The sequence below is a fragment of the Mycteria americana genome, chromosome 1, assembly GCF_035582795.1.
Source record: "Mycteria americana isolate JAX WOST 10 ecotype Jacksonville Zoo and Gardens chromosome 1, USCA_MyAme_1.0, whole genome shotgun sequence".
In the NCBI taxonomy this organism is placed as follows: Eukaryota; Metazoa; Chordata; class Aves; order Ciconiiformes; family Ciconiidae; genus Mycteria; species Mycteria americana.
This window is the reverse complement of record NC_134365.1, coordinates 125,567,247-125,592,102: the sequence shown is the minus strand read 5'-3', so window position 1 is coordinate 125,592,102 and position 24,856 is coordinate 125,567,247. Positions and strand designations below refer to the sequence as shown.

General features: G+C 49.9%; 1 protein-coding gene across 1 annotated transcript; it reads right to left on the bottom strand.

Moving 5' to 3' along the window:
- Positions 1 to 927: 927 nt before the first annotated feature.
- On the bottom strand, positions 928 to 16,911 carry DIPK2B (divergent protein kinase domain 2B). The gene is made up of 5 exons (XM_075491875.1): positions 16,525 to 16,911; positions 11,360 to 11,624; positions 4,602 to 4,775; positions 2,508 to 2,796; positions 928 to 1,360 (listed from the first exon to the last, which is right to left on the bottom strand). The coding sequence occupies exons 1-5, from the start codon at positions 16,746 to 16,748 to the stop codon at positions 1,020 to 1,022; spliced, it is 1,293 nt and encodes a 430-aa protein (XP_075347990.1). The 5' UTR covers positions 16,749 to 16,911; the 3' UTR covers positions 928 to 1,019.
- Between the last annotated feature and the right edge of the window lie 7,945 nt (positions 16,912 to 24,856).

Sequence of the window (24,856 nt, the reverse complement as noted above, 5' to 3'; positions counted from 1 at the left end):
GGGACTGGCTTACTGATTCCTCCTTTGAAAGGAAAATGGATGAAGATGGCTGTACCTCTTGCTGGTCAGGACTTAGACCTCCCCAGCTCTTGGGGGGTGCCCCAGCACGTACATTGGAGTATTGAGTGTTCAGCAAGTCTCATCCGGCTCAGGGTAAACTAATCTCTCATCCTCTGCCTGTGTTGTTTCTCCTCTTAAGTTAATTTTCCCATTTAAATGGTTTTGTGCACATGGTTCCTTCAGTTTTCTTTAGAGACAAAAGTGTGAAAGTATCTACTGGACAATCACATCCCAGAGTTCGGTATTTTCTGATCCTAAAACAAGAACCTTTATTAGTCTCCAATTACTGCCCATCAACTTGGGAAAGACTAAAAGTAATTATATTTGGGGATTAGAGAAATTAAGTCTCAAGAGACATGGGGTCTTTCAGCTTTTTAGTGCTGTTGATTGCGTCTTTCTGTTCTGTGTGCCATAAAAGTAATAAAATTTAAATATTTTATAAAAGTGATCTGTGATGGGTGATGGCACGGAACTGATCTGGTGGTTCAGTTTATCTATGATTGAAAAATCCCCATAAGGAAAGTCTAAAATCTTCCATCCATCCCACATTATGTATCATCTCGATCAGAAAGTACTTTCTTGGTAATAAAGCTCCTCTATCTAGCTAGTTGTGACTGTGCTGCCTTCAGATGGTTTCTTTTTAATGGATGGCATGGAAAACTCTTCCAAGGCCAAAATACATGAATGAGATTTATTAATCCTGTAGCCCCTGACACTCATGATAATGCTAATAATCCATAAGCCGTACATCATGTCTAACATCCCATGTAACAAATGCATCTTTGGGAGATGAACAAAAAAATCCCACGTGTACTCTGCTCCCTCCTCCTCCACCTTGGTGAGGAAGCCCCAGATTTGGTGCAGCTCTTTCCAGCTACCCTGGTTCCTTCTTGCTTCCTGTGCTGGCAGGGGGCTGACACTGCCCCGGTCCTTCCCGGGGGACCCCTCCTCCGAAGCCGTCAGTATTTGTCACTGTATTTGCAGTCAGGGTAGCGGTAGGCAAAACGGGAATCGCAAGACCGCAGAGGTTTCAGGAGGTCTGCCAGCTTTGCAACCGCCTCGTTGACGCCCTGGTCATCAGCGAGGCCGTCAGCGCAGTGCTGCAGGAAGCTGTCTATTTTCTCCTGCACGGGTTGCAGGAATTTTCCCTTCAGGAGCTTAGGCAAAAGCTCTTGACACACCATGATGAGGCTGTGCTTCTCTCTGATGGAGTTACAGGACACAAATGCAGACTGGCAGTCCACAGTCAAACAGCTAAATATATCTTTGTACTCCTGCTGGCCGTCAATCAGCTGGCTCCCTGTTAGAGACAATTAAACCAGTTGTTAGAAGCATGGTAGCGATATCTTGGATAACCACATGTCTGTACCTCTGTATTAACATGGGGTTTGTTACTATCTAAAGGATACGGCAATCTTGCACCACAAAGTACTCTGTGCTGTAGCTGTATATGGGCCAATTTTCTCACTCCTGAAATATATATATTTTTCTGAATGACAGAGCTCTGCAGAACCGCCTGACAGAGGAATTGGAGAGGAGTCTGCCAAGTCAAACTGATGCAGAAAAAATGAGAAGAACTGGAGTACTAACCTAAAATGTGAAGTTCCTACAAAAACTACCACAAATAGCCAAACCCATAATTTTTCCATGTTACCCAAAATCATTAAATTGCAACAACAGCTCATCTAGCTGGAGTCAAGTCAACAGTAATAGCTATTGGGACAAGAAAAAGAAATGCCGTGGAAAATTCTCTGACAGCTGCTTCTGAATATTTGAGATCTACTCAGCTGAATGTGTGAGCTGAGCAAAAGCCTTCTGAAAATTTGAACATTCAAAATGAAATTGTTAAATTATTGGAGGAATAGTCTTTGACTAGCTCTACTTCCAGGAGTAGACCAATGTAACCTGTGAAGTGAATAGTAACTCTTGATTTTATGTAAAAATGACAAAAGCGGGATTTTGTTATAATAATGATTATTAGTTAATGTGATAAAAAGAGTCTGAGTTGACCCAATACTTAAAATAAATGAAGTTATGCAATTTCTACTTGCAAATATTGACATTTCTGTGGCAAAAGTTTTAAAAGAGGTGATTTAGGAAGACTTCAAATGAGAGCGTTCAGCACCCCATGCACATTGAATGCTGCTGCCAGCCACAGAGGGGGCCGGGCAGGACGTAAGCGCCCACAGTCAGTCACCAAAGCACTGACTGCACAAACAAAACGCCTGTCGCCTTCCCGACTCAGAGCCAGGATGGCAGGAGCTGCTGATGCTTTTGCTGTTGGTAAATCTCTCCATGCACTTTTCATTATTTAATTTAGCAAGCAATGTTTGGTTGATTAAAAAAAAAACCAGCAGCAGAGCCAAGCGTAGCAGGTGAAAGATTTGTTTCCCTGCCTTGCTGAGCCCTCCTGCGACAGATGCGCAGCCATGGAGCCTGCTGAGTACCTTCCTCCTTGTCGATGATCCCCAGCGTGCTGGCATCCCGGATGAACAGATGCCCGTTGCTAAACACGCCGAAGGTGCCAGCGTCCACGTGGGTGAAGTAGAAGAAATAGTTGAGGTCGTTGGTGCCCATGGAGCGGAGGACGGCGAGGAGCTGGAGGGCCAGGTCGGCGGCCACCTCGGGGGCCGCACTGAAGAAGTCACGCAGGGGCCTGGTGCTGGCGCTGACCACCAGCCGCCCACAGGAGCCCAGGTACCGCGGGAAGGGCCACCCCTCCACATCGGGGAAGATCTGCCAGGGAGAGTGGGAACGGGGGATTGCCACTGCCCGCTGGCCGCTGCGCTCTGCCCGTGGACCCATGTCCCTCCTAGAGAACTTTCAAGTGCCCTGGCTGGCTTCAAGCAGCAGCGCCGGTGTCGTGTTTTGCTTTCCAAAGCAGCCTGTAATCCTTCCTCACCCCAGCCTGCCCCAGCAGCCAGGGAAGGTGCTGCTCCATTCTGGAGTAACTGTGCTGCTTTTTTTTTTTTGCCTTTTTTTACCCTTTTTTTAATTAAGGAAGAAGAATCTGATATTTCAAGACTTATTCCATGAGGGAGACTAACTGGAAAGTCCAAGATAATAATAGATTTCAAATTCATGAAAATTTTAGCCACAGAAGAGCTAATTTTAGGTGTCTTTATGGAGCCTTTGACGGGTCCCTCATGAGCACTGCATAGCTGAAGTCACAGCTTGGAGGTGAGGTGGGGCTAAAGCAGTTTTCGCTAATTTGTAATAACTGCCTGGCTGTTTTGTAAGAGACTTTTCAGTCTCAGGGACGGAAGTGCTGGGTGTTTGCTACGGTGGGGACGCCTGGGCTGGGCTCCCTGCATCACTGCAGCTCGTGCTAGCAGCACAGTTATCCCAGGTGGAAAGCAAACCGCAGAGCTGCTGAGCTGTGCCAACACAAAGCTTTCTGCCATTTACACTGTAACTTGTCTGTCTCCCCAGCACCCCAAACCCTGCCAAGGCAGGGTTATCAAGTTGTCCAGTTTCATGTTTAAGGTTGCTTCTCCCTTCTGCTGTGAAGGCATTTTGGGCACCCATGTAAAATCGAGCCATTTCTCTTGGGCATATTTTTCTCACCTCTTTAAGCTGCATTCCCCCATCTTTACAGTGCTGAGAGCCACAGCCGCATGCCCCAGCGAGCTGCGGCCGGGGTGACTGAATGACCCCTGGGAGACTGCCAGAGCACGAGCACCATTCCCCATCCCTGGGACCAGGCAGAGCCTGGTCCCAGAGCCCTGGGAGCTGCTGAGGGCAGCGGTGGCCTGGGACAGGAGATAGATGCTGCTGCTGTCTCTCTTCGTGGAATCTCAAAGGGTCGAAAGAAACAGCAATGAGGACTAAAGGTGGGGCGGTGGTGGGGATGGGTGAGGATACTCCCTCAGAAACCCATGTAAGGGAAGAGAGGAGCCACATGCCAGGCATGCTAGCAGGAGACCAGGGGAGGGGCGTGAGCTCTCTCCCAGCTCTCTGCCTTCAAACTCAGAGCTCAGTTGTATTTGGGATTTCACCAAACACCTCTGCAAAGGTGCACTTTGCTACGGAGCTAGTTACCAGTGGCATGTAAATGGAAAAAACAGCACTGGCACATGAAGCCTGGGAAATCAGTGCTCCCCAAGTCCATGTTCAACCTCAACACTGTGTCTTGGTCCTCCCATGCTAAAGCATGCTCTTTCTCTTTTATAAACAGGCTGTGATTTTAAGTAATATATTAGTAATGCAAACATAACACTGTGAAGTATCGGGGACATGTAAAACCCTGGCTTTCACAGTGTGCTAGTGCAATAACCTGTCTGGGTTCTCATTTATTTAAGGGGCTGGGCATCCGTATCTCTCCACAACTTCACAGGCTGATGCAAGGAGCACTGCAGGAGCCTGCCTGACTTCAGCCATCCAACCCCATAGAAGAAACTCACTTTATGAAGGCTAGGGAGCTTGCCAAAGGGTAGGGCTGGGACTCCTCTGCAGCTAGGGGCTGGTACACGTCTCATGCGAGGGTTTGCTTGCAAGGGGCTGTGGGGCGGCGTTTCAAGCTGGGGCGAAGGGGTACATACCTGTAACAAGATGGGATGTGAATTCACTGACAGCGTGTACAGGAGGCGCAGTTTGTCCTGGTCAGTGAGGTGGTCCATGTAGATGCTGCCAGCGTCTGGCACCTCAGCGTAGCGCCGCACTATCCTGTCCAGGAGGCGCTGGGATGGGCAGCGTAGCATTGGGCTAGACAGGCCCTGGTGAGAGGGCAAAACACGACAAAGGTGTTTATTTTCCAGCCTGAGATGTCAGAATGTGCTTGGCCCATGCTGGGGTACGGGCACCTCTGTGCTCTGCCCACTGCGCCTCTGCCCCCTGCGGCACAGCTGCTGGTGGGTACGGGCACCAGGGGGATCTCTACAGCAAAACCCTCCTAGGAAAAACCCCGCACCATCCAAAAATGCCTGTTCGCAACTCAGGTTTCCAAAATGGCACCCAGTCTTCGCGGCATAGCTGCAGAGGCTGCAAACCCCATTTCCGCTCAACTGTGCGGCCCCACATTGCTCCGTGCTGGCGGGCCTCCTCCCTCCGCCCGGGTTTCCAGCCCTGGCATCCTGGCTTGCTGGTGGAGGCCTCCCTCTCATTAAGCTGGTGAGTCACTTCCCTCGTTAAATAATGTCTTCAGATGGCTTCACTATTTGCTTAACCTGTGAGCAGCTTTCTTGGAAATACTATTTGCTAAGGTCAGTAAACATGCTTTAAAAGTGTAAATAAACACTGTATGTGGGTACAAGCACAGGATATATTCTCTCTCTGATAAACTTGTGCATTAACTATCAAAACCAAATTTGAATAGCCTGTGCATATTTTTTGTAAATACCAGCAACAAATAAAGAACTGTTGGGCTAAGGGAGTCAACCATCACTGTATTTCACCTTTCAGATTTGGAGGTTTGGCTTGTAAAATTGCACAAGCAATCTATGGCTGGGATAAATGGCATAGAAATTTGTACCTTCGCAGTCAAAAAAGACCTTTGTTTTGAAGTCAGTCTTCCTTATAGCCAAGGAGAGTGGACATACGGAGAGTTGCCCACAGTGGCACAGAAACGCTGCCCTGCCATGCCTCTGCTGGGGAAGGGAATCAGGTTTTTGCTAAGCCTTTTTCTTCCAAATGATCTGAGCAGCCAAATTCACTTGTTCGGGCTTTCTTTCTAATCTGATGGCTGGGAGACATGCTTCAGAGGAAAGGGCACTGGAGCTCACACTGCTCCCTGCCATTCTTCACGCTGAGAACAAAGATTTGACTCAGGATCTCCCCAAGTCATTTGGTAACTCTGAGGTAGGTCTCTCTCAACCCTTCCTGCACGAGCTGTTCATTTGGCATAAAACACCTAATTACCCAGCCATGACAAAGAAATTAAGAAACAAGGAAAGAAGGAGTATGCCACTCTCCCAGTGGGAGATGGAAAGAGGGGACCGGACCTCCCACACCCCCTGCTCTGCCTCCCTGCCAGCCTCAGTGAGGTCCCAACCACTCCCTCCTTGGCCATCGGTTGCACGAAACCAGCCCTGAATGTCAATAGCTGGTCAAAACTACCTGAAAAGCTCAACCCCAACTGGAGCGTTGTTTCATGACAACTGAAGAACCATTTCTTTCCCGAAGAGAATAAAACACTTGTCAAAAATAATTCTCCCCGGTTCTAGTTACAAGTCTTCATACACTCCTCTCCTCTGGTGTATCCTTATCCAGGAAATATTTTTTCAACTAATTATCTAAAACCATAGAAGGGGGTGGGGAAGGGATGGTTATGGATTTCTGTCTCGCAGCACTTGCAGGCACGTTGTGGCTGACTCTGTCACTTTCCCTTTGGAGGAGAAGTGAGAAAAAATGAGCAGAACAGAGCTGTGTTAAAGAAGAGATAAACGGTGGAGAAAGTCTCTTGCAGCTTGGCATGTATGCAAATATTTGCAGCCAAAGTTAGAAAGCCTTGATGCCTCCAGGAGTTTGCAATGCAAAAGCTGAGACCCTTAAAAGTATACAGTAGGAACAGAAATCTTGGTGGCAGAGAATGCATGAAAGTTGTAATTAGGATTTTTTTCCAAGGTCAGAGCTCATCCTATTAATGCAGACATGGACATGCGCTGCACGTGGTGGTCATGGCTGCTCGCTTCCTGAGGAACCATTTCAGGCATACCAGCGGTGGGGCAGGAGCAGAGGAGCAGGGCTGGGTGCTGCCATGTTTATATCAACCATCAGTGCACCTTCCTATGGTTTAATGAAGCCTCGATCCACCAAAGTTGGGCAGTGGGGCCTTTTGAGTTTGGTAGAGCTATTCAAATGTGTAAAGTTCAGCACCTGCTCGAGTGTTTTGGCAGAGCAGGGCCTCCCCTTCCAGCAGACTGATGGAAGCATCTCTACAGCAGAAAAGGAGACGGAGTTGTAAAACTGTCTGACAAAAACTGTCAAAGGAAGAAAAATTTGAAGAACACATACTCGAAACACTGGAGATACTGATTTATCTGAGAAAAGATATTAAGTCCTTTGCAGCATCTTATCACCCCAGAGAATAAGACCTGACAGATAGCCTGATGTATTGTTTGTGATTGATATGGAAAGCTTCTTATTTACTTTGATTAAATACCCACATTTTTATATCTGATAATAAGTAGTTCCTGCAAAGCCTATCTGCCCTCAACTGTGATTTTTTTTCCTACTGCGCAGTATGCGATATGTTTTAAACTCCCATGTATGCATATGTATGCGTATCTAGTGTGGATGCACCCAGAATTCATGCTGATGTAAGGACAACCTCTGGAAGATAACTTCTCCTCACTCTGCTTTCTCTTCAGCCAGCCCAAGGAGGGACGGCACAGCTCGGGAGCACAGCCGCCTCCTGCCCCATGCACCACCGCCTGGGTGCAGCTTCACCAAATGACCAAGTTTGGGGTGGGATCCAGGAGGAAACATTTGGACGTAGGTGTCAAAGCACCTGCAGCTCCTGGCCGCTTTGTTCCCCTCCAAAAGAGAGAAACTGAGGATGCACTGTGAAGCTATGGGGCTCGTCCCCACCGCAGGCACCGCTGCTATCGTCCTCCTCCAGTGGGAGGTTGGATGTGGCTGGTGCCAGCAGGTTTACCAAAGCACATCTCTGATGGGGAGGTGCAGGGCCAAAGAGGTGGCAGGCCTGGGAGGTGCCTCTGGGAGCCTGGTAACGCCCGTCCTTCCCCAGGTTGGACCAGCTGCCAGATCAGCAAGCTGCTACCTGTGCGTGTGAGCAAAGTGACGCATACTGGCCACATAACCATGGTGCCGGCACATCCGCTGAGGGCTGGCTGAGGTGCTGGTCAATAGTTTCAAACAGTACATCCTAGAGAGAGGGGCTGAAAATGGCTGGCTTTTCAGCTTGGCACTACTTTTGTCTGTCTGCCTTCAGCATTTTCCAGGCTGTGCTTTGTAGGCAGGGCTGTAAATTTGTCCTGCGGGTGATCTGTGCTGAAACTAACCCGCTTTTTTTGTTGTTCTTCCCCTCAAACAGGAAAAGCATGCGGCATGGCTTGAGGTGATGAGCTCCTGGGCGAAGCAGCGGGTGGCTGGGGCTAGCTAAATCGCAGGCTGAGCCCCAGCTAAATCCTGCTCATCTCCGAGGTGGGCTGGATTTTAACACTGAAGACTTTGCTGAGTCCAATAAAGATTTTCATTGTGGCGGGTGAAATAATCACTGTGGCAGGCAGCTCAGCTGATAGTTGGGTCAGGCAGGGCAGGCAGCGTAAAGTGAAAAAACATTACTTCATGGTCTGTCACTTTGATTCAAGCACGTTACGGTTTGTCGTAATTCTCCGCTCTATAAGACAAAATTACCTGAGCCCATTAGCTTTCCTCGGTGCTGCTATATAGGAAAAACTGCAGGGAGGGGAGTACAGACACTGCTGGGTGACCCCAGCTTTGTCAAACAGGGTGAGCATCATGTTAGGCATCAACAGCAGTGTGCTGTTAACACCTCTGAAAAAAGAGAGGGGGCAAAAAAAAGCCAGAAGAGCAGTGCTGCAGGTAAGCATTTGCAATGACGTATGGTACCCCAAGAACCCCCCCTGTGACAGCTTGTGCTGGGTTACCAACATGCATTCGCCCAGCCAGCACCGCAAAGGGGCAGCAGCGCTGGGCTGGGGCGCAGGCAGAGGTGCTCCTGCGGCTTTCGGCTCTGAGACAGGCAGGTGGGGTGGGCAGAGAGGAAGGGGATCCCCGGCTCTGTGGGGCCAGACAGGTTGGAGGGTCACCCCGTAACCTGTGGTTGCCCACACAACAGGGCTGGGGGCTGAGGAGGGTCTCACGTACAAACTCACACACGCTGTATGACTGCAATGTTGTTGCTGCAGGCTGTTTTTCAATTCAGACCACTGTGAGACCGGCAGCCATTTTGCAGAACACGCGCCTGATCTTAAATAGTGACTGCTGCCAAAATTTAGAGGTGGGGGTTGGGAGTAGGCCCCAGCGCCTCTGGGTTCCTATGCTCCTCTGTGTATTCAGGGTTATATGCTGTTAGAAGGGATTTATATCCCGGTTTAGGTTTCTCTGCTTGATTTACAGAACCAAAGAACCATGAAAACACGAGCGGAGCAGTCCTGAGGCCAGTGTGCAAAGGTCTGGGCCTTCCTGCAGCCTCCTGTGCCCTCTCCAGCTAAAAAACTGCAGGGGTTGCTGAAATGTCCCAGGGAGTTTGTCCCTGCGCACGTCCCCTCAGTCTGGCCCCCGAGCTCATTTCAGAGGCACCCTGGAGCTGGGGTCAGCTCAGCTTCTCCCTGCGGCACGGCGAAATTCAAGCACCCGGGAGAAACTGGATAGGTGCAAGGCCAAGGTGCCCCAGCCAGAATCCCTACATGGTGCTGTGTGTCCATGTGTGCATGCATGCGTGTGTGTGTGTATGTATGCGTATGTGCATGCATATGTGTGTGCACGCATGTGTGCACTGCTCAGCCAGGGATTCAGTTTGAGAGAGGACAAGGTAGGGAAAGCTGTATAGCACATCAAGGGCCTTTTAAGGACAAGGATTTGGGCTCAGCCAATGACTTAACTTTGCAGCAGATCTGAGGCACCACAGAACTACATTTCTCCAGTTACTTTTTCACCCAGCAAATGGAAGTTTTAAGCTCTCAACTCCTCCTGTTTCACATAGCAGTGCTGTGGGGGCAGCTCAGTTTTGCACAAACCCCTTGGACGCTCCAGCAATGCTGGAGGGCCTGGCACCCCACCTTGCCCCCCTGCAGCCCCCTGCAATGCTGCCTTGGGGGACAGCGATGGCCAGTGGGTGCCTGGGCGGCTGCTGCCTGCCACCCTCGGAGGAGGTGTCCCTGCCCGCAGCCCGCAAGCTCAGGTGAGGGATGCTCTGAGTGGAAGTGATGTATATCTGCCCCCTCTCCTTAGCCCCTCTCCCGAGGTTACTAGACAAAGTACAGTGTAGCTTTGCTCCAAAGAATTGTTCCCTGCCCGGCCCGTGTCATCCTGGACCTCACCCCCCGGGAGGGAGGGTGCTGGCTTCAGGGTGACCTGCCATGTGGGGCTGTCAGTGACTCGGGTGAGTCCGTCTCAGAGCAGATCAGGCACTTGCCCCGGCGCTGCTGCTGCTGCTCCTGCTGCAGCACGGGTTCTCCCGCTCTCCCTCCTCAGGCGTGCGGCTCCATGGGGTAACAGAAGCGGAAAAACTAAAGCAGCGTATCTTTAGCACTCAGCAAAGCTGAGCAGATGCAGCAGCGTGCAGGCAGGAGGAAGCATTTGCCTCCATAGAAAAAAAAGAAGTCACTTTTTCACAGCCACTTCTCTCTTGGAACGGGGGACAAGTAACGGAATAATCCTTCTTTGCCTCTCAGGGTCTCGTTTAGAGTATAACCAGCCTCCGCCTTGGCCCCTGCCACTTGCCAGCGGATATCGCAATGCTTTCCTGTTGTTTGGATGGGCTGGGGGGATGTATGTGCATTTAGGGAGGGGACTTTTGCTCTCAGATGCAAGCCAGCTGCTGTAAAACACACCGGCGTGCCCGGTGGCTGTCCCTGCCTGCCCGTGGCACCCCTCGGCGCAGGCAGCGCTCAGATGCTGGCTCTGCTCTGGAGCCTGCCCACGCTGCCGCTCCGGCCCTGCCTGCGCATCCGTGTCCCTGCACCGCGGCCGCCCGTCTGCCTGCTGGAGTGACCCCCCCGGCACGCCTGTCCTGGCTTCACCTGTGACACCCCAGGACTGCGACAGAAAGGGCAGCGCGCTGCTTCGTGCCTGAGATCATTTGCTACAGACAGCAGGTGGATGAGGAATTGAGGCTCTGGCTCCGACCGCCCCTGCCGCTCACATTGAAACATGGTGGAAAAGTAGAAAAATCCCCACTCGAGCTGTCGCCGTGTTCGTGTGCGTGGCCCGATGTTACCCCCGTGCCCGAAGCCAGCGGGCACTATGGCTTCCCATGGGCCTCCAGCCTCAGCCTGCACAAGGAGCTGGGAGCCGGTGCCCTCTGTGCTGGGGCTGAGCTCAGCCCTGGCCAGGCCGTGCCGCAGTGTTACCTATGGCTGGGGACAGGGGGTGGCCCCGGGCCACGGCGCTTTTCTTCCCGTTAGGGCTTCATTTTACTTCTCCCTTGTGGCGGGTGGGCTCGGCTGGGGGGACATGGGGCTGCTGCCTCTCCACCATCCAGGGCAGAAGGTAGAGGGCTGGCCATCACCCAAACTCACCCTCCACCCGGCAAGTTGCAGCCATGTCTCCTTCAGACCCTTTTTTTCCCCCCAAAACCATGCAGCACTCCCCTGGGGCTCCCTCTCCCCTCTCCCCCCACCGGTGTGGGGCGCAGGGCCCGCAGGACACGCACCTGGACCAGGTCAGGGGTGAGGCGCTTGGCCCGCAGCCACTTCTGGAAGCGGTGCGTGCGGCGCAGGGCGTGCTCCAGGCTGCAGGTCTTCGTCTTCAGCAGGGAGGTGCAGATGCGCTGGTCGGCCCGGTCGTGCCAGTACTTGGAGGTCAGCCGGGTGATGTCGACCAGCCGCCAGCTCTTGGCATCGTCAGTGTAGTTGCCCGAGTAGCTGAGCAGGTAGCTGGGGGGCAGCTTTAAATGAGAAGAAAGCCAGGTGTCAAACCTGCCAAACCAAAACGAGAGCCCCACGGAGAGCGGGTTAACAAGCCACACGGACACCCGCACAGCGCCAGCGCCACCGCCGTTGCTCCTCCGCGTGCCGGCCCCCGGGGCTTTCTGCCGTCGTGCGGCAAAGGCCGAGCGGCCACGGGCGGGCGGCCCTGGGTGCCTGGGTGAGGCGAGCGGGCTGAAGCCGTCAGCCAAGGAAACGCGCTTTGGAAAAAATGTCCATCTTTGCTTCCCACTTAAACCATCCCGTCATGAACAGAGCCATGAGGAGGGGGGCAAAACGCCCAAACGGGGTCTTTTGGGCCACATAGAGAGAGGGAGGGAAGGGAGAGGGCTGCAGGGTCTTGGTTCACGGGGAATCCCTGGAGTTTTTAAATTTCCTTAATCCCAGAGAAAGGGGCCCAAAAAGGAATACTCGACACTTTAAGGGACCCTGCAGAACAAATCCTCCTGACAATAAAAGTATTTGGGAATAGCGAAATGACCTTTTGTTTTGAGGTGGTGGCCTTACTCAGTACTGGGGTCGACAGGTGCCCCCCGACATCAGTGGCTGTATTTTAGCAGCCAGGATGAGTGACCTCCCCAGGCAGCGGCAGCGTTTGGGGTGTGATGGGGGGCACGGGGGGACGCGTGCCCTGGGCGTGTGGCACCACTGTAGCCATGGAGATCTTGCGCTGAGTTGCTCCCCCTACACCGGCACAGGAGGGGAGCATATGGGCCGGGTAATTAGGCTGTGACGATTTTTTTTTGTTTCAGCAGCCCCCTCAGCCCTGCCCACGCACGCGTCGCAGATGCAGGAGCTGAGGAGCGCGGTGCCTGCTTTGTAAGTCTGTCTGTAACCTGCTCTAGGAAAGCGGCTGAACTCTGACCTTTGGTTTGGCCAACGTCAGGCATTCGCTGCCTCTAAAACCACCTGCCCTAACCTCCTTGCCTGAGTGCGTAAGACAGCACGTTCTAATTTAATCCCACCATAAATTAAAGCCGATAGCTCAGAAGTGAAACAGGAGAGGCAAGAGGTTCCCTGCTGGATCAGCTAGCTGGAGTTAGATGAAAAGACATTAACATATCTGAAAGCTGAAGCTGATCTTTCCTTTCGACTTCCAGTTGGGAAATCGGCACGGAGAAATTCTGGGGGGGTTAATTTTCTCTGATTTCAGGCAAATAACTGACTCACTGACGCTAGCCGCCCTCCGCGATCAGAGACCGACCAGCCTCCTCGCCACAACCCCTCTTGAAGGCAGCGCCTCGCTCCCCTTCCCCACCACGGACCCTGTGCAGCTCAGCTTCGGGGCAAGCACGGGTGCCTGGGGTGGGGGAAGGCCAGTCTCCCCGCAGCGCTGGTGCTTGCCCTGCTTTGGCTTTTGGCTTTAGCCATGTGCCTCCTTCAAAATATTTGCCACGGAGATGCAGGCTGACCAGAAGTGGAGCAGCCCGGCCCCTTGTGCAAGCAGGTTGGGGGTTCAGGCATTTCAGTCATTTGGGCGTTTTGCCCAATATGAAATGGAAGCTTCCCTACGGTTAGGGCATCTGACATGAAAATAAACGCCTTGTTTGTTTTGGGGGTTTTTTTGGTCTGGTTTTGAGCTAGGACTAAAGAGCAGAGGATAATTGCTATGCCTCAGTGTGATTTGTTGTGCATCACGACCCCTCCCAGTGCCTAATCTGCAAAGCAGGCGCGGCGTGCCAGGCACGTACAGGGAAGAGTTGGCTATGGGCTGGGTTTCTCTTTCTTTCTTTTTCTTTTTTTTTTTTTTAAGTTAAGCACAAATGTGCCTTGTGATTTGGCTCAACTGTGTGTGTTCAGGGGAGCTCACGTCAGGCAGATACCAGGAAAGCGCCGCCTCCCGCATGCAAGCAGCGCATGGATGTGTGAAGTCCAGGGCTGAGCGTTAATTTGAGTGCGGATGGAGCGATTTCCTCCGCAGAGCTCCCAGGGGAGAGCCACGCGGGCCTGGGAACCCGGCATGGGCCACAGCAATTCTGTATTTGGCATCATTTCTGGGCAGCGCAGCACTGGCCTGGCACACTTTCTAGATACTTTCAAGATTCATCATCAAGTTGTGCTGTAACAACAATTCACTCTCGTATGAAGCCTTTTAGCTAAGGGCCTGAATGTGCTGTAATTAAGACTTTCAGTAAGATCTGCGTGAATAACTGAGTCACAGATCACAGATTTTAGATCAACCCAGAACTAAACACTGAAGAAAATCAAACTTGTTTTTCTTTTTTCCTGGAAGAAATGAAGTATTTTGTTTCAGCCAAAATAATTTTGCTTGCATTTGGAGTTTTATATTTTTTTTTAAATTAAGTAAGTTAAGTCTTAAAACCAAAACTAAAGAAATGCCATATAAAAACCCATCAAATTGAAGCTTTCCAGCTTTTTCGGACTTCCTTCCCATTACTTTTGGCCAAAGCTCATCACCAGCGTTGGCACAAGTCTGCAAATAGTTTTGGTCACCTCAGTTTCACAGTGTTTTGAAAATCTAATATTTTACGAAAACTTTTGCTGCGCTCTGCTCTCAGGACAGTTGGTAGGCAGGCTTTGGTATTCTCATTTACAGATGGATAAAGTTGGGCAAAGATAAGGGAAGTAAAGAACATTAGAGCACAAGATGAGTCACCAGCCGTTCTGGGAACAAAACCCACATCTTCTTACTCGTTAGTGTGAATGCATGTCACAGCTCCCGGAAGCGATGGAGAATTAATGAAGCACGTTCTGATGAGGATTAACACAGAGAAGCGCCAAGTGCCATCCACCTTTGTGAACATGGGAAAAGGTACGCAGGGGTGGATCAAAGAGCATCAGTGCCACTGAAATTTCCCCCGTTTAACCTTCCGCTTGCCAAAAAATCCCGGCTGTTCAAGAAATCAAGTGGGAGAACAAGTTTAACCCCTGCAAAGAAAAGCCTGAAGCTGACTGACTGCTCCGGGGAACATTTTTAAAAGTTACCCTTTCCAAAGTGCTCAAAGCAGAACCGTATGTTATCACTTATTTGTGTGCTACACTGCTCGTGGGAAGCTGACTGCAAGCTCGCAGGAGAGAAAAAAATGTCTCTGGTTTAGGAAGCCCCTCTACCTTCCCTGAGGCAGAAGCATCGTGCTCCCCCATGCATGTGACTCTGCACTCCCGGACCTGGCTCGGACCCTCTGCACACCCACAGCCCTTTCCCACTGTCCCCCGGAGGAAAGCCAGCATGGGGGCCTCCTGCTTTCGCTCACTTAGCACCTCTTTCCTGCGCCCCAGTGCAGCATGTAGCTGGCCACCAGCCAGCCAGAGGCATTTGCTCACTGCAGAAGGCTACTGCTATTTTTGGCAGGGCTGAAGGAAGCTGCATGGTCCCAACTTCTCCAGCAGCTAAGCAGGAGTAACCGAAATGGTGCACCTGTGACAAGCTGCGTGCACAGAAGCTGCTTTGTACCCAGCGGCAGGTCCCTAAAAACCCTGCACCGGTGAGTGGCAAAGGGGCCACAGCAGGTTGGGGCACGGGGCAGGAGCCAGCTCCCATGCCGCCCTGCTGCAGAGAAATAAATATAGGGCAGCTCCTACCCCGAACGCACCCCCAGCCCCTGCAGACCCACACCAGCCTGTGTCAGCCAGCTGAACATGCTGATTGCAAATCCCTCCTGCTTTTTGGGACAGGAGCCCGGGCTGGGCTGGGAGAAACCCAGCACTGCTGGCCTGGCCCTTCTTAGTGCCTCTGCACGTTACTTACTGCATGCCCTGGCGTTGCCCTTGGCACGAGCCGGGGCAGACAGAAAGCCAAGAGGGCAAAGCGCCGAGGGCAGGGACCCCCCCTGTGCCACGGCCAGGGGTGCCCTGGCATGGAATAGCCACAAGCTGCCTTTTTGCAGTGGCAGTAAAGGAAGGATGGATGTTCGGTGTTACAAGTCCATCCCAGACAAACCGTTATGGTTTTACTATGCTACATTTTATAGGCTAGTTTAAGGTAAAAATGGTCATTTGTCCAATATTATACTACTTACATTATAGCATTAAAAATACAATTTTACTATAATAATTTCTTCTCCCCCAGGCTTTTATATCTATAAAATAAAGTGCATATGGCTCTATAAATCGTATCAGACCCAATAAACCCTTCCTCTGCCAAGCACTGCCTTTAACTTTCTCCTCAAATACACTGGCAACATTTTCCCTGCTGTCATCAGATACGCTCTGCTTTTGAGCCTAAAACTGATTGGATCAGTCTGACGACTGCTTGGACAGCATATGTCTCATCGACTCTGAGACAGATGCAATTTCTGCCTCTGTCTTCAAGTTCTCACAGAAACCTCCCAAAAGCGTACTAATAATTTAGCCCCGTCTATTTTCGAGTGCGTAAGTAACCTGATGTGCAAAAGTCCTCGTGCCTCAGGCAGTTTTAGATTGCTTTTGGTCTTACTTAATACGCACGTGAAATTTTGCACATTTGTGTTGTTGCACCCGGTACAAAATTATACAGCATGTTTATAGGTTTGTAGTTAACATAGTCTGTTGGGAGCGTACAAAGCTGAACCCCCTTGGCCTTTACTCTGTTGCTCATAATAAAATATTTCCAGTACATCTAAACAAGCTGATTTCTTCCTTCCCTCTTCCCTTCCCCCATCACTGCCTTGAATTGTTTCGGACCCACTCTCTATGCAGAAAGTTGTGCCTTTTACTCCTGCTTTCAAATTATAATTCAGGGCTGAAGTCTGATCATGTTTGTGTGGCTTTAAAAGAAAAGCGACAAAGCAGCAGCTAATAGACATTAATTAAAATACTAGGCGCTGTAATGGCGACCGGGTGCTAAGTTACTCTTTGCATTGTCGTTCATTAAAGTACTTGGAAATACGAACAGGCAACTTTCAAGTTACTATGCAGAATGCTTTAAAAATTAGGGTGCTGAGTTTCTGACCTTATTTCTTCTTTAAAGAATTTCTTGCACATGGATGTCCCAATGCAGGCGTTGCATTTATCAAGTCCCAGGAAAGTCCGGCCAAAACTGTAGCTGGGTTTGATGTGGGGCACAGACGGAGAAGCTGTTGCTGCTGTGGAAGGGTTACAGCTCAGAGCCAAAACCAGGAGCAGCATCAACAAACCTGCAACTCTGGAGCAAAGGCAACATATCCAGCGCCCCATCTACAGTAGCGGAGAGCTCTGCCTTTTGCAGGTTACCCCTCTCTATGCTTTTGGTCTCTTTTTGATGACCTCAGCCTGCAGCAGTGAGCCCCGAAACACGGCAAGACACGCTGGGTGCGGGACACCCTGCCGCAGTCCCCATCCTGCCAGCTGGTCACTGGCTCTATCGGCTTGAGGTTTGGGTGGGAAAGATATGATGTAGGGTGGGGAGAAGGAAATACATGGAGGATGCAGATAACTTGGGTTGCCATGGTTACCTTTCCTTTGCTTGGTGCAGCTGCTCCGGCCCCTGCTGACCCTCCCATCAGCCGACTTGGAAAACAACATGAAGAAGTGCTCATCTGCGCTTTGTGCAGACAAATGAAGGATATCCTGTCGCTGGAGCAAAGGGCATACGCGGGACACTTAGTAAAAACTGATTTGGAAGGAATAATAGTGTGGCAGAAATGCGCATTTTCGCAGAAGCCAGACCCTTAGCGTTGCTGTATTCCTGGAGATTTGCGATGGCGCATCGCTTGGCTTCTCAGGTGCTTTCTTGGCCCAGTTTCCCCTTCTCACAGAAGTGCTGTAAAGACTGTCAGGTGGAATCATCGCCGTTTTGTTTCTTGAAAATAGCGTTGTTTAGAAGCCATTGCGCCACAGTGTTTCATGCCATGGAAAGCAGGATAGCCTGAAGCTTTCCAAAACACCCAGCTGATGTAACAGCTTGGCCTCTGAGCCGCTCTTGAAAAATGGGGATTTTCAGCAAGACTTGTATGCTTTCAAATACCTTTTCCCGATGGTCCTGGCACTGGAAAGAAGCTAGAGACAGTGACAGGGGCTACTGCAGGAGCTTGCCAGAGGTTTCAAATGTGCTTAGAAAGTACTGTGATCACACCCAAAAGCTGTCCTCATTAGGCCAAAGGCTTGAAAGTTTCGGAAACTACTGGCTACCCGTCCTGGCCTGGATGCTGGGCGCAGGACTACGCCTCTCCCGGGCCCGGGGCAGCTGGGGTGCAGGCACAGGCCCTGGCAGGCTGCTGCAGGCAGCTGCTCGAGGCCCGGAAAGCAGACCTTGAAGGGGCGTCCCTTGTTGTACCCTGGCTCTAGACAGCACAGCACGTAGCGTGCTGCTGGGGTGGCACCAGGCTTTGCTCCTCTCCCGTCCCCAGCTGTCATGTTTTGATTGACGCGGGAGGCTCTCCTGGGCTGTATCGCACCACGGGAGCAGTGAGGAGCAGACTGAGGCTTTGGAGACTTCTTGTCCCCCCAGCTGGACCACTCACACCATGTGGGCAAGCCATTTCCTAGCACATTTTTTAAAGGAAAAAAAGGTGCACTGTAGCCGTCCTTTACTATCACCTCCAGCATTTAACCACAGCCTGATGGGACTAAGGGACGCGTGGGCTGCAGGGGTGCACGCTGGGCTCTGCGCTTGCCCCTCGCTTTCCAGAGGGGCTGCCAGAGGAGGGCGAGCCTCACAGCACAAGGCAGCTCTTTCAAGCACAGACGCTCATTAGTTGTGGCACTTGGGAGATCTGGGGTCTCTCTTTGACTCTGCACCCTCGTGGGAGGTTGCTTCATCTCCCGGTGCGTGCGTCCCTATGCGCAAAATGGAGATGCTGACTTATAGGGTTTTGTCTACAGGGCGCAGCACAGACAAACGAGGATAACGAGCCCTGCTGAGAGGGAAGGGGGATGTAATGCACCCTGCCAGCCCTGCAAACGAGAGGGGCTGGGCGGTGCTGGTACGCCAGCGAGCGCATTCAGCGCACAGCTCTGCATTGCGCCATGTTCACATTTGGCCTTATACTCCAGTATAAAGCTCTTTCGAAATATGCTGGTGGAAAGAGCTATGCCAGAGCTAAACACCAGTATTAACCGCTTCCCACATCCAGAAGTTTATCCCTGGCATTTCCTACTGCTCCTTTCCCCTCTGCAGAAATCAGCCCTTCCCACTGTTTCCTGCCAGTAGCTCTGCAACACTGGCCGTGTTCACATTGCTCCCTGCCCAGCTCTTCCCCGGATGGTACCAAAATTAAACACCAGCAATCTGTCTTTATCTTCATTACATAATATATCAAATACATATCCTTCAGTTTCTTTAATAATTTAATTGCCTGCCTTCGGTCTTCAATTTTCCATTGTAATTTTAAGAGCAGAGACCAAGGCTCCCGTCTCCCGGTGCCTCAGCTTGCACTGCCCCATGGCAACCCATGGAAAGGGGAGGGCTTCAGCCTCTGGGGCTGGTAACCAGGCCTTTCACACGGCAAACCCCATGATCTGGCACAAAAAACCCCACTACATGGATAGCAGGGTTTCTGTTCTATTAACGATGCCTTGATGGCTGTGGTGTTCTTGCATTTTTGCATAGTTTAGGCACGTGTGAAGCAATGTTTATCTTTCCCTAGGAACAGCATCTGTAATTGTGTTTTCTTACAGTATATCGCACCTGCATCACCTTGAAGTGTTATAAAAGCAACTTTTTATCCAAAGAGTGGGAGCTGGTCTGTCATACCCACTTTGAGCTTGCTGCTGGCGTTTGCACTTGCCCCCAGGGTCTGAGTCCCCTCGTTCCCTCAAGCATTTTTGCTCAGGCTGGGCTGTCCCTGAGCACAGATGATGTGTGTAGGAAACACTCAGTCATGCTCACAGCACTGGAAACAAAGCTTACAAATGAGTACACATACCTCTAAGCTAGCCTAAAATGGCAGCTGGGAAACCATGGCTTGCTGTATGTTGTGAGAGGGGCTGTGCTTCTGAAAGCAGCCTCTCTTTTAATGAGGTGGCTCAGCGGGTAATGTCAAACCTGTATTGGTTTTCCTTTCCTTCTGGTAACACGGCACGTAAGTATTGTGGTCAGGTGGCAAACGGCCAGGTCCGCAGTAGCCTTGTAGATCTTCTGCTTGTGCCAGGTGGGAGTAGCAGGTTGGATTTTCAGGGCACTGGTTGCAGTGGGGTCTGCTGGAGCTGCCAATGGGTTGGCCCTAACGACCTGATGGGACCTTCACAAACCTTGTAACAAGACACTTCTATGGAACACCATTAACCACATGAGAACATGGAGCCAGTGGCCCTAATGGAAAAGCCTATTTAGTTTTCTAGAAGTGATAATTTCTAAAAATTTCTAATATGGACCAAAATGCATGTACTGCCCTATCAAAGTCAGACCAAGTGCAGAAAAGCTTTTGGAGTGGTTGCTACCAACAGAGGTAAAAGGGTTTATTTAGCCTCTGTGCCCTGGTCTCTCCTTTCTCCATATGCCATAAGGGGTGTGGAAACCCAGCCGGCAGCACAGCCCCACTCCTGGCCGCAACCCTGTGAGCAGTGGAGCTTTCGGGTCCCCAAAATGCCCAGTCTCTGCAGACCCCAATGGCTGTGGGCTTGGAGGGGTATGGCTGTAGTCTCCAACTGCTCATCAAGGTGGGAGAGGACCTGCCCTCCCCTGCTGCTGGCTCGGGAGGAGATGAGGGGAGGACAGACTGATTTCCCCCAGTATTCGTGGGATGAAATATACCTTTTACTTAAGCTACCTCCCAGTCTCCACCCAGCCCACTGATGCAATCCAGCTGTTCCCCACTGCCTCTTTCCACCCCAGTCCCTTGCCCACCTCCCCCTGAGCAACTCCAGCTGTCCCCAGGAGTGGGTTTCATGCTGGCAGAGCCTTGCGGCCATGCTCTCCCCATCTCAGGGGTGCTGCTGGCTGGCTTACCCCAAGAAAAACGCGGTGCCAGCTCTGTGCTCTGGATCTAACTGGGACACTGGAAATGGCTTTGCAGAGAAGGAGACCTTTTTAATTAATTAGTTAATTAATTAATTTTGGGTAATCGCCACTGAATACTTCAGAACAGACCAGATGCAGAGGAGCAGAAGATGCAGTGCTGCCGCTCCTCAGCTGACATTGCCACCAGGGTCCTCACTGCTACTGACCTGCATCTGCTTATAGGGACCTTGCTGCTTGGGCAACCTAAGCGGCAGGTTTTGGGTGTCACGACACCTCATTTTCCTCTTCAGCCCAGGTTTACTGCTGCAAAAGAGCCTTCTCAGCAAGTACAGAGCTGCTGAGCAACAGAGTATTGCCTGGCGGGTTGCGGGAGGGCTGCATCTCACTGCCACACACGGAAAAGAAACAAAATACAGGAAAAGTCAAACTTTTGCTGGAAGAAGAGAGGCTCCTGCTCTTCCTGAGGTCCTTGGTGGGCCCTGCCTGGGTCTTGCTGCCTGCAGGGTCCGGATAAGACCTTGGCTGCTGCACAGAGCGGCTTCGCAAGACAGGATGGAAGTCAGCTCAGGGTGTGGTGCAACATGATTATTCTTAATAGTATTTTTCATTAATCACATCCAAGATAATCATTAAACTATTGCCAAGTAACCAGTACAAACTTGATATCGAGCTGCTTATCACTTCGATCCCAGTTCAGGCTGGATGTGTGGATTAATAGCTAGAGCGGCTTGACACATTTTCAATTCTTTCAAAACGAAAAATGTGTCTTTTTGAATGCTACAAAACTCGTAACATTTGGGAGGATGCGATCACTTCCTTTTTCTGCATTTTCCTCCTGATTGCATGATTATGAAAGAAACATCTGTTTTGAAGTGATCTGCAACAGAAAATTTTTGTTCCAGTTGGACTTGTAATGGACAGCTTCTGTTATACACTCTTATTCTCCCCACCCTGTTTCTTTTCCTTTTTCTCTTGCTGAAAGATGAAAGAGAAAGGGAGAGGAGGAGAAAAAAGCAAGCAAACAAAACCCACTGCCCAGATTACAAATACAGACAGAAAAAGGGGACACTGAGGTGTGGGTGGTGTGAAACACCACAGCTGAGCTGGTAGAGCGTGTTTGCACTTCAATTCACTATGAGAAGATTTGATGTTGTGTGTGTACAAATTTTTCTACATTTTGAATCAATGAAAATACTAGAACAGGAATAAAAATGTGAGGTTTTTTTTGCCTCACCAGGAAATAATTCCTATTGTTTGATAAGCCTGGATGTAATTAATCAGAAACATCAATAACCTACTCTATTAGTAATATAAGAAAATAGGTATTGTTCTGTATCTGCGGTATTTTTTTGATTCTCTCTGACTCCATTCTTCTGCTGCAGAAGAGGAAACCTGCTGTTCGGAAATCTCTGCCTTTGCATACTGGTCGGCAGCTGGAAGAAAAAGCCAGCTAGAAGAAAAGCCTCAGGCACTGTGGCCAACAGATAAGGCCAGTTCTAGTTTGTGACAGGCTGAAATGTCAGTACAAAAGGCCACCAAATGCTATCAGCTACTGTGGTGTTTGCAGCATTTACTGGAGATCATGCCAAGCAGCGAAAAGTGTGGAAGAGGATCCTGGATTTTGGTGCATCAGTGTCCACAGACAGAAAATGAGATGCAGGGATCTTGAGCCTAAGGCAAAATGATAGTGAAAAGAAAATTGCCTGCACACCAGATCACGGTCACTCCCCGCACAAACCGTGCAGGAAAGAGGCGAGGAGGAGCTGTCTGGAAAGGGAACGAAGCCCCTGGTCAAGGAGCACTTGCCCTCCATCGGCGGTGGCCTTGCAGACACAAGTGGCAGTGGCACGTATGCTCCTGGACCACTTGTTCAGCAAAGCAGCTCCTTAGGTGGAGTCCAAGTCCACGTGACTGCAACTGAAACACTGGTGCGTGCGTTGTGATTTTCTCTGACAATACTGCAGCAACGAAACAAAGCATCCCTCCCAAGCGAAATAAATAAATAAGATCCTCTTTCTATAGAAAACAAGAAATATTTTCATGTCATACAATTTTCCTGAAGGGAGAGACCTACCCACAATATTTTTCTTGGATACGTGCTATTGATTCTGTGTCCCAACAGTTAAAAGGATTAAAAATAATGCAGACTTTTTTGGTGTTGTAACTTCAGATTTTCTATCAAATTCCTCTGCGAGGCAGAAGCAGGACAAAACAGGGTCATCTACAATAAAAATGGCATGGCAGGGAGACACTCTTGGAATGGGTTGGCTAATGAACCGAAGCTGTTAAAATAGCAGCCTGGTTTCCAAGACCAAAGTGAAACACATTTAAAATATGGATATGAAAAGATTCCTTCTGAACTAGTTACCTGGTAAAGGAAAAAATCTTTAAAAAATATGCCCTGAAAGAATAAAACATGACAGATGTTTGATCCAGTGGCAGACTACTGACTTTGTCAAACCGCATATTTCTTTCTAGCTACCAATTGTTTGGTCCCATTTGGTTTCTGTCCATCGGATTGGAATCTCTGGTTAATTATTTTTGAGTGGGAGTATGCTAATCCCTATTTTTCATCAGCTGTATCGTTCCAGCTGTCTGGATGCCAGGAGAGGTCAGGTAGTTTGTGAGAAAGACGTGAGGACTGCTTTGACTAACCTTGGGAGTGGTCTTGACCAATATCCAGTGCTAGGACTAGGGAATTCAAGTATGAATTTTAACAGTAGAGGTGCACTCTAGGCAGTGACCTTTGTTTTTCCCATGTACCAAAGGACACAATCCTATAGTCTTGAATGTTCTTGTTATCATGCAACTGACATTTGCAAATGACAATAGTGGGGACACTTTTTCCACATGCATTAACAATTTTTGATATTCAGGCATTGATTCCTGGTCAGGTGGGATCAGAGCTGATGCAGGCCGGGTGCTGTTGTGTCTGGTGCAAACATGAACAGGTTCTTAAAAACTGGCCTAATCTAGAAGTGTATTAACTGGAAGGAAAAATTAATCAAGACGTGAAATGTATTGATTTTCTTTGTATTTTTTCATCTCTCTCTTAAAACCCTGGCTTCTATTGTCTTCTGGCTATGAAGCTGGTATGTTAATGTTTTGGTAACTAGATGTGTGACCTAGGCCACCTCCCTTCTCTTTAGCCGTTTTCTCCCATCAGCCTCCTCCTTGCATTTTATAAGAAAGAGCAATCGAATGAAGAAGGCTCCACCAAAGCCCCCCAGGTCTAAGCGCACCGTTACAATTTGGAAAACCTTTTCTACACGTAAGCATTGGTGTCTGGGGTCCAACAGTGTGAAGCAGTAGAGCATATATATAAATTATATTTGTTTTGGCTTGTGGAGGACTCAGGTACATGATTCAATGCTTTATTACACTGGGGTTTACATGTCTGGATCCAGATTTTTCTAGGACGGGCACCAAAATCCCTGTTAATGAAGCAGGGTAAGTGAATCAATTCCCTAAACATGACTTGATCTCGAATCACGTTCAGTCATGAACTCGAAGAAAACCGGATAGCTCATGCTCCATGAGCAGTGGTCAACCCCAGCCTGTACAAGCTCTGTAACGCCATCTGTAATGCTTTGGCTCCACATTCAATTGCATATGTTACCAAGCACCTTTGAAGGCTTGTGACGTGCTCCAACACATTGCCAGATTAGGAGGAAAAAAAAAAAGAATGTTAATCTGAGTTTCAGTGGTTTTATAGCCAAAATGGAGATCATACGTGGCTTCAGAGGAGAAATACTCTAGAAAACTCCTAGAAAGCAATTAGCAAGGAGGTGCCATTTCTTCTCATCAAATTGCTCTGCTCCATTGCCAGTTTATTTCTTCTGCCTTTAGCCTCCACGGGGGGCAATCGTGCATGTCAGCCTCCCTTATATCACGCACTTTTTCCTTCCCCTGCTGCTTTTTCGGCTCCCATCTCTGCTTTCCCACTTGGCATTTTCCCTGTGAAACAGCTGCATGACACAGGAGCCTTTATGCTAGCTGGGGTGCCCTAGGGACCGGCACCAGTTGCAGAGCAGAGCCTTGTGGAGCCCCTTGCAGGCAGGATACCTTTGTGAGAGGCATGGCCAGGCAGCTCCAGGACTCAGTTCACTCCTCCATCCTGGATCCCCTTATGCAGGAGACTACAAACCTGTAGCAGAAAGGTGTCCTGTCAATGTGGGGACATAATCAGCTGCTCTTTCCCACTCTTCGTTAACTGTCCTGTGCATTAGTTGTTTTCTTGTGATTTTTAGCATCCTTAAAGTAAATTGGTGACTACTTTGAAGGTCCATGTTAGAAAATGGAGTGCACACACATGCAGACACGCAAACACACACACTCATGCACAGATTCATGAAGGTATGTGGGCTGCTCTTCCTTGCATTTCCAGTGACTTTGTACCTGCAGC

What these genes read in the sequence shown, in the direction of transcription:
- DIPK2B (XM_075491875.1), bottom strand. Translation starts at nt 16,748, where the DNA reads ATGGGGCGCTGGATATGTTGCCTTTGCTCCAGAGTTGCAGGTTTGTTG. An exon ending in TTCTTTAAAGAAGAAATAAG is followed by an intron (nt 11,625 to 16,524) that starts GTCAGAAACTCA and finishes TTGGTTTGGCAG; the next exon opens with GTTTGACACCTGGCTTTCTT. An exon ending in CACATCCCATCTTGTTACAG is followed by an intron (nt 2,797 to 4,601) that starts GTATGTACCCCT and finishes TCTCCCTGGCAG; the next exon opens with ATCTTCCCCGATGTGGAGGG.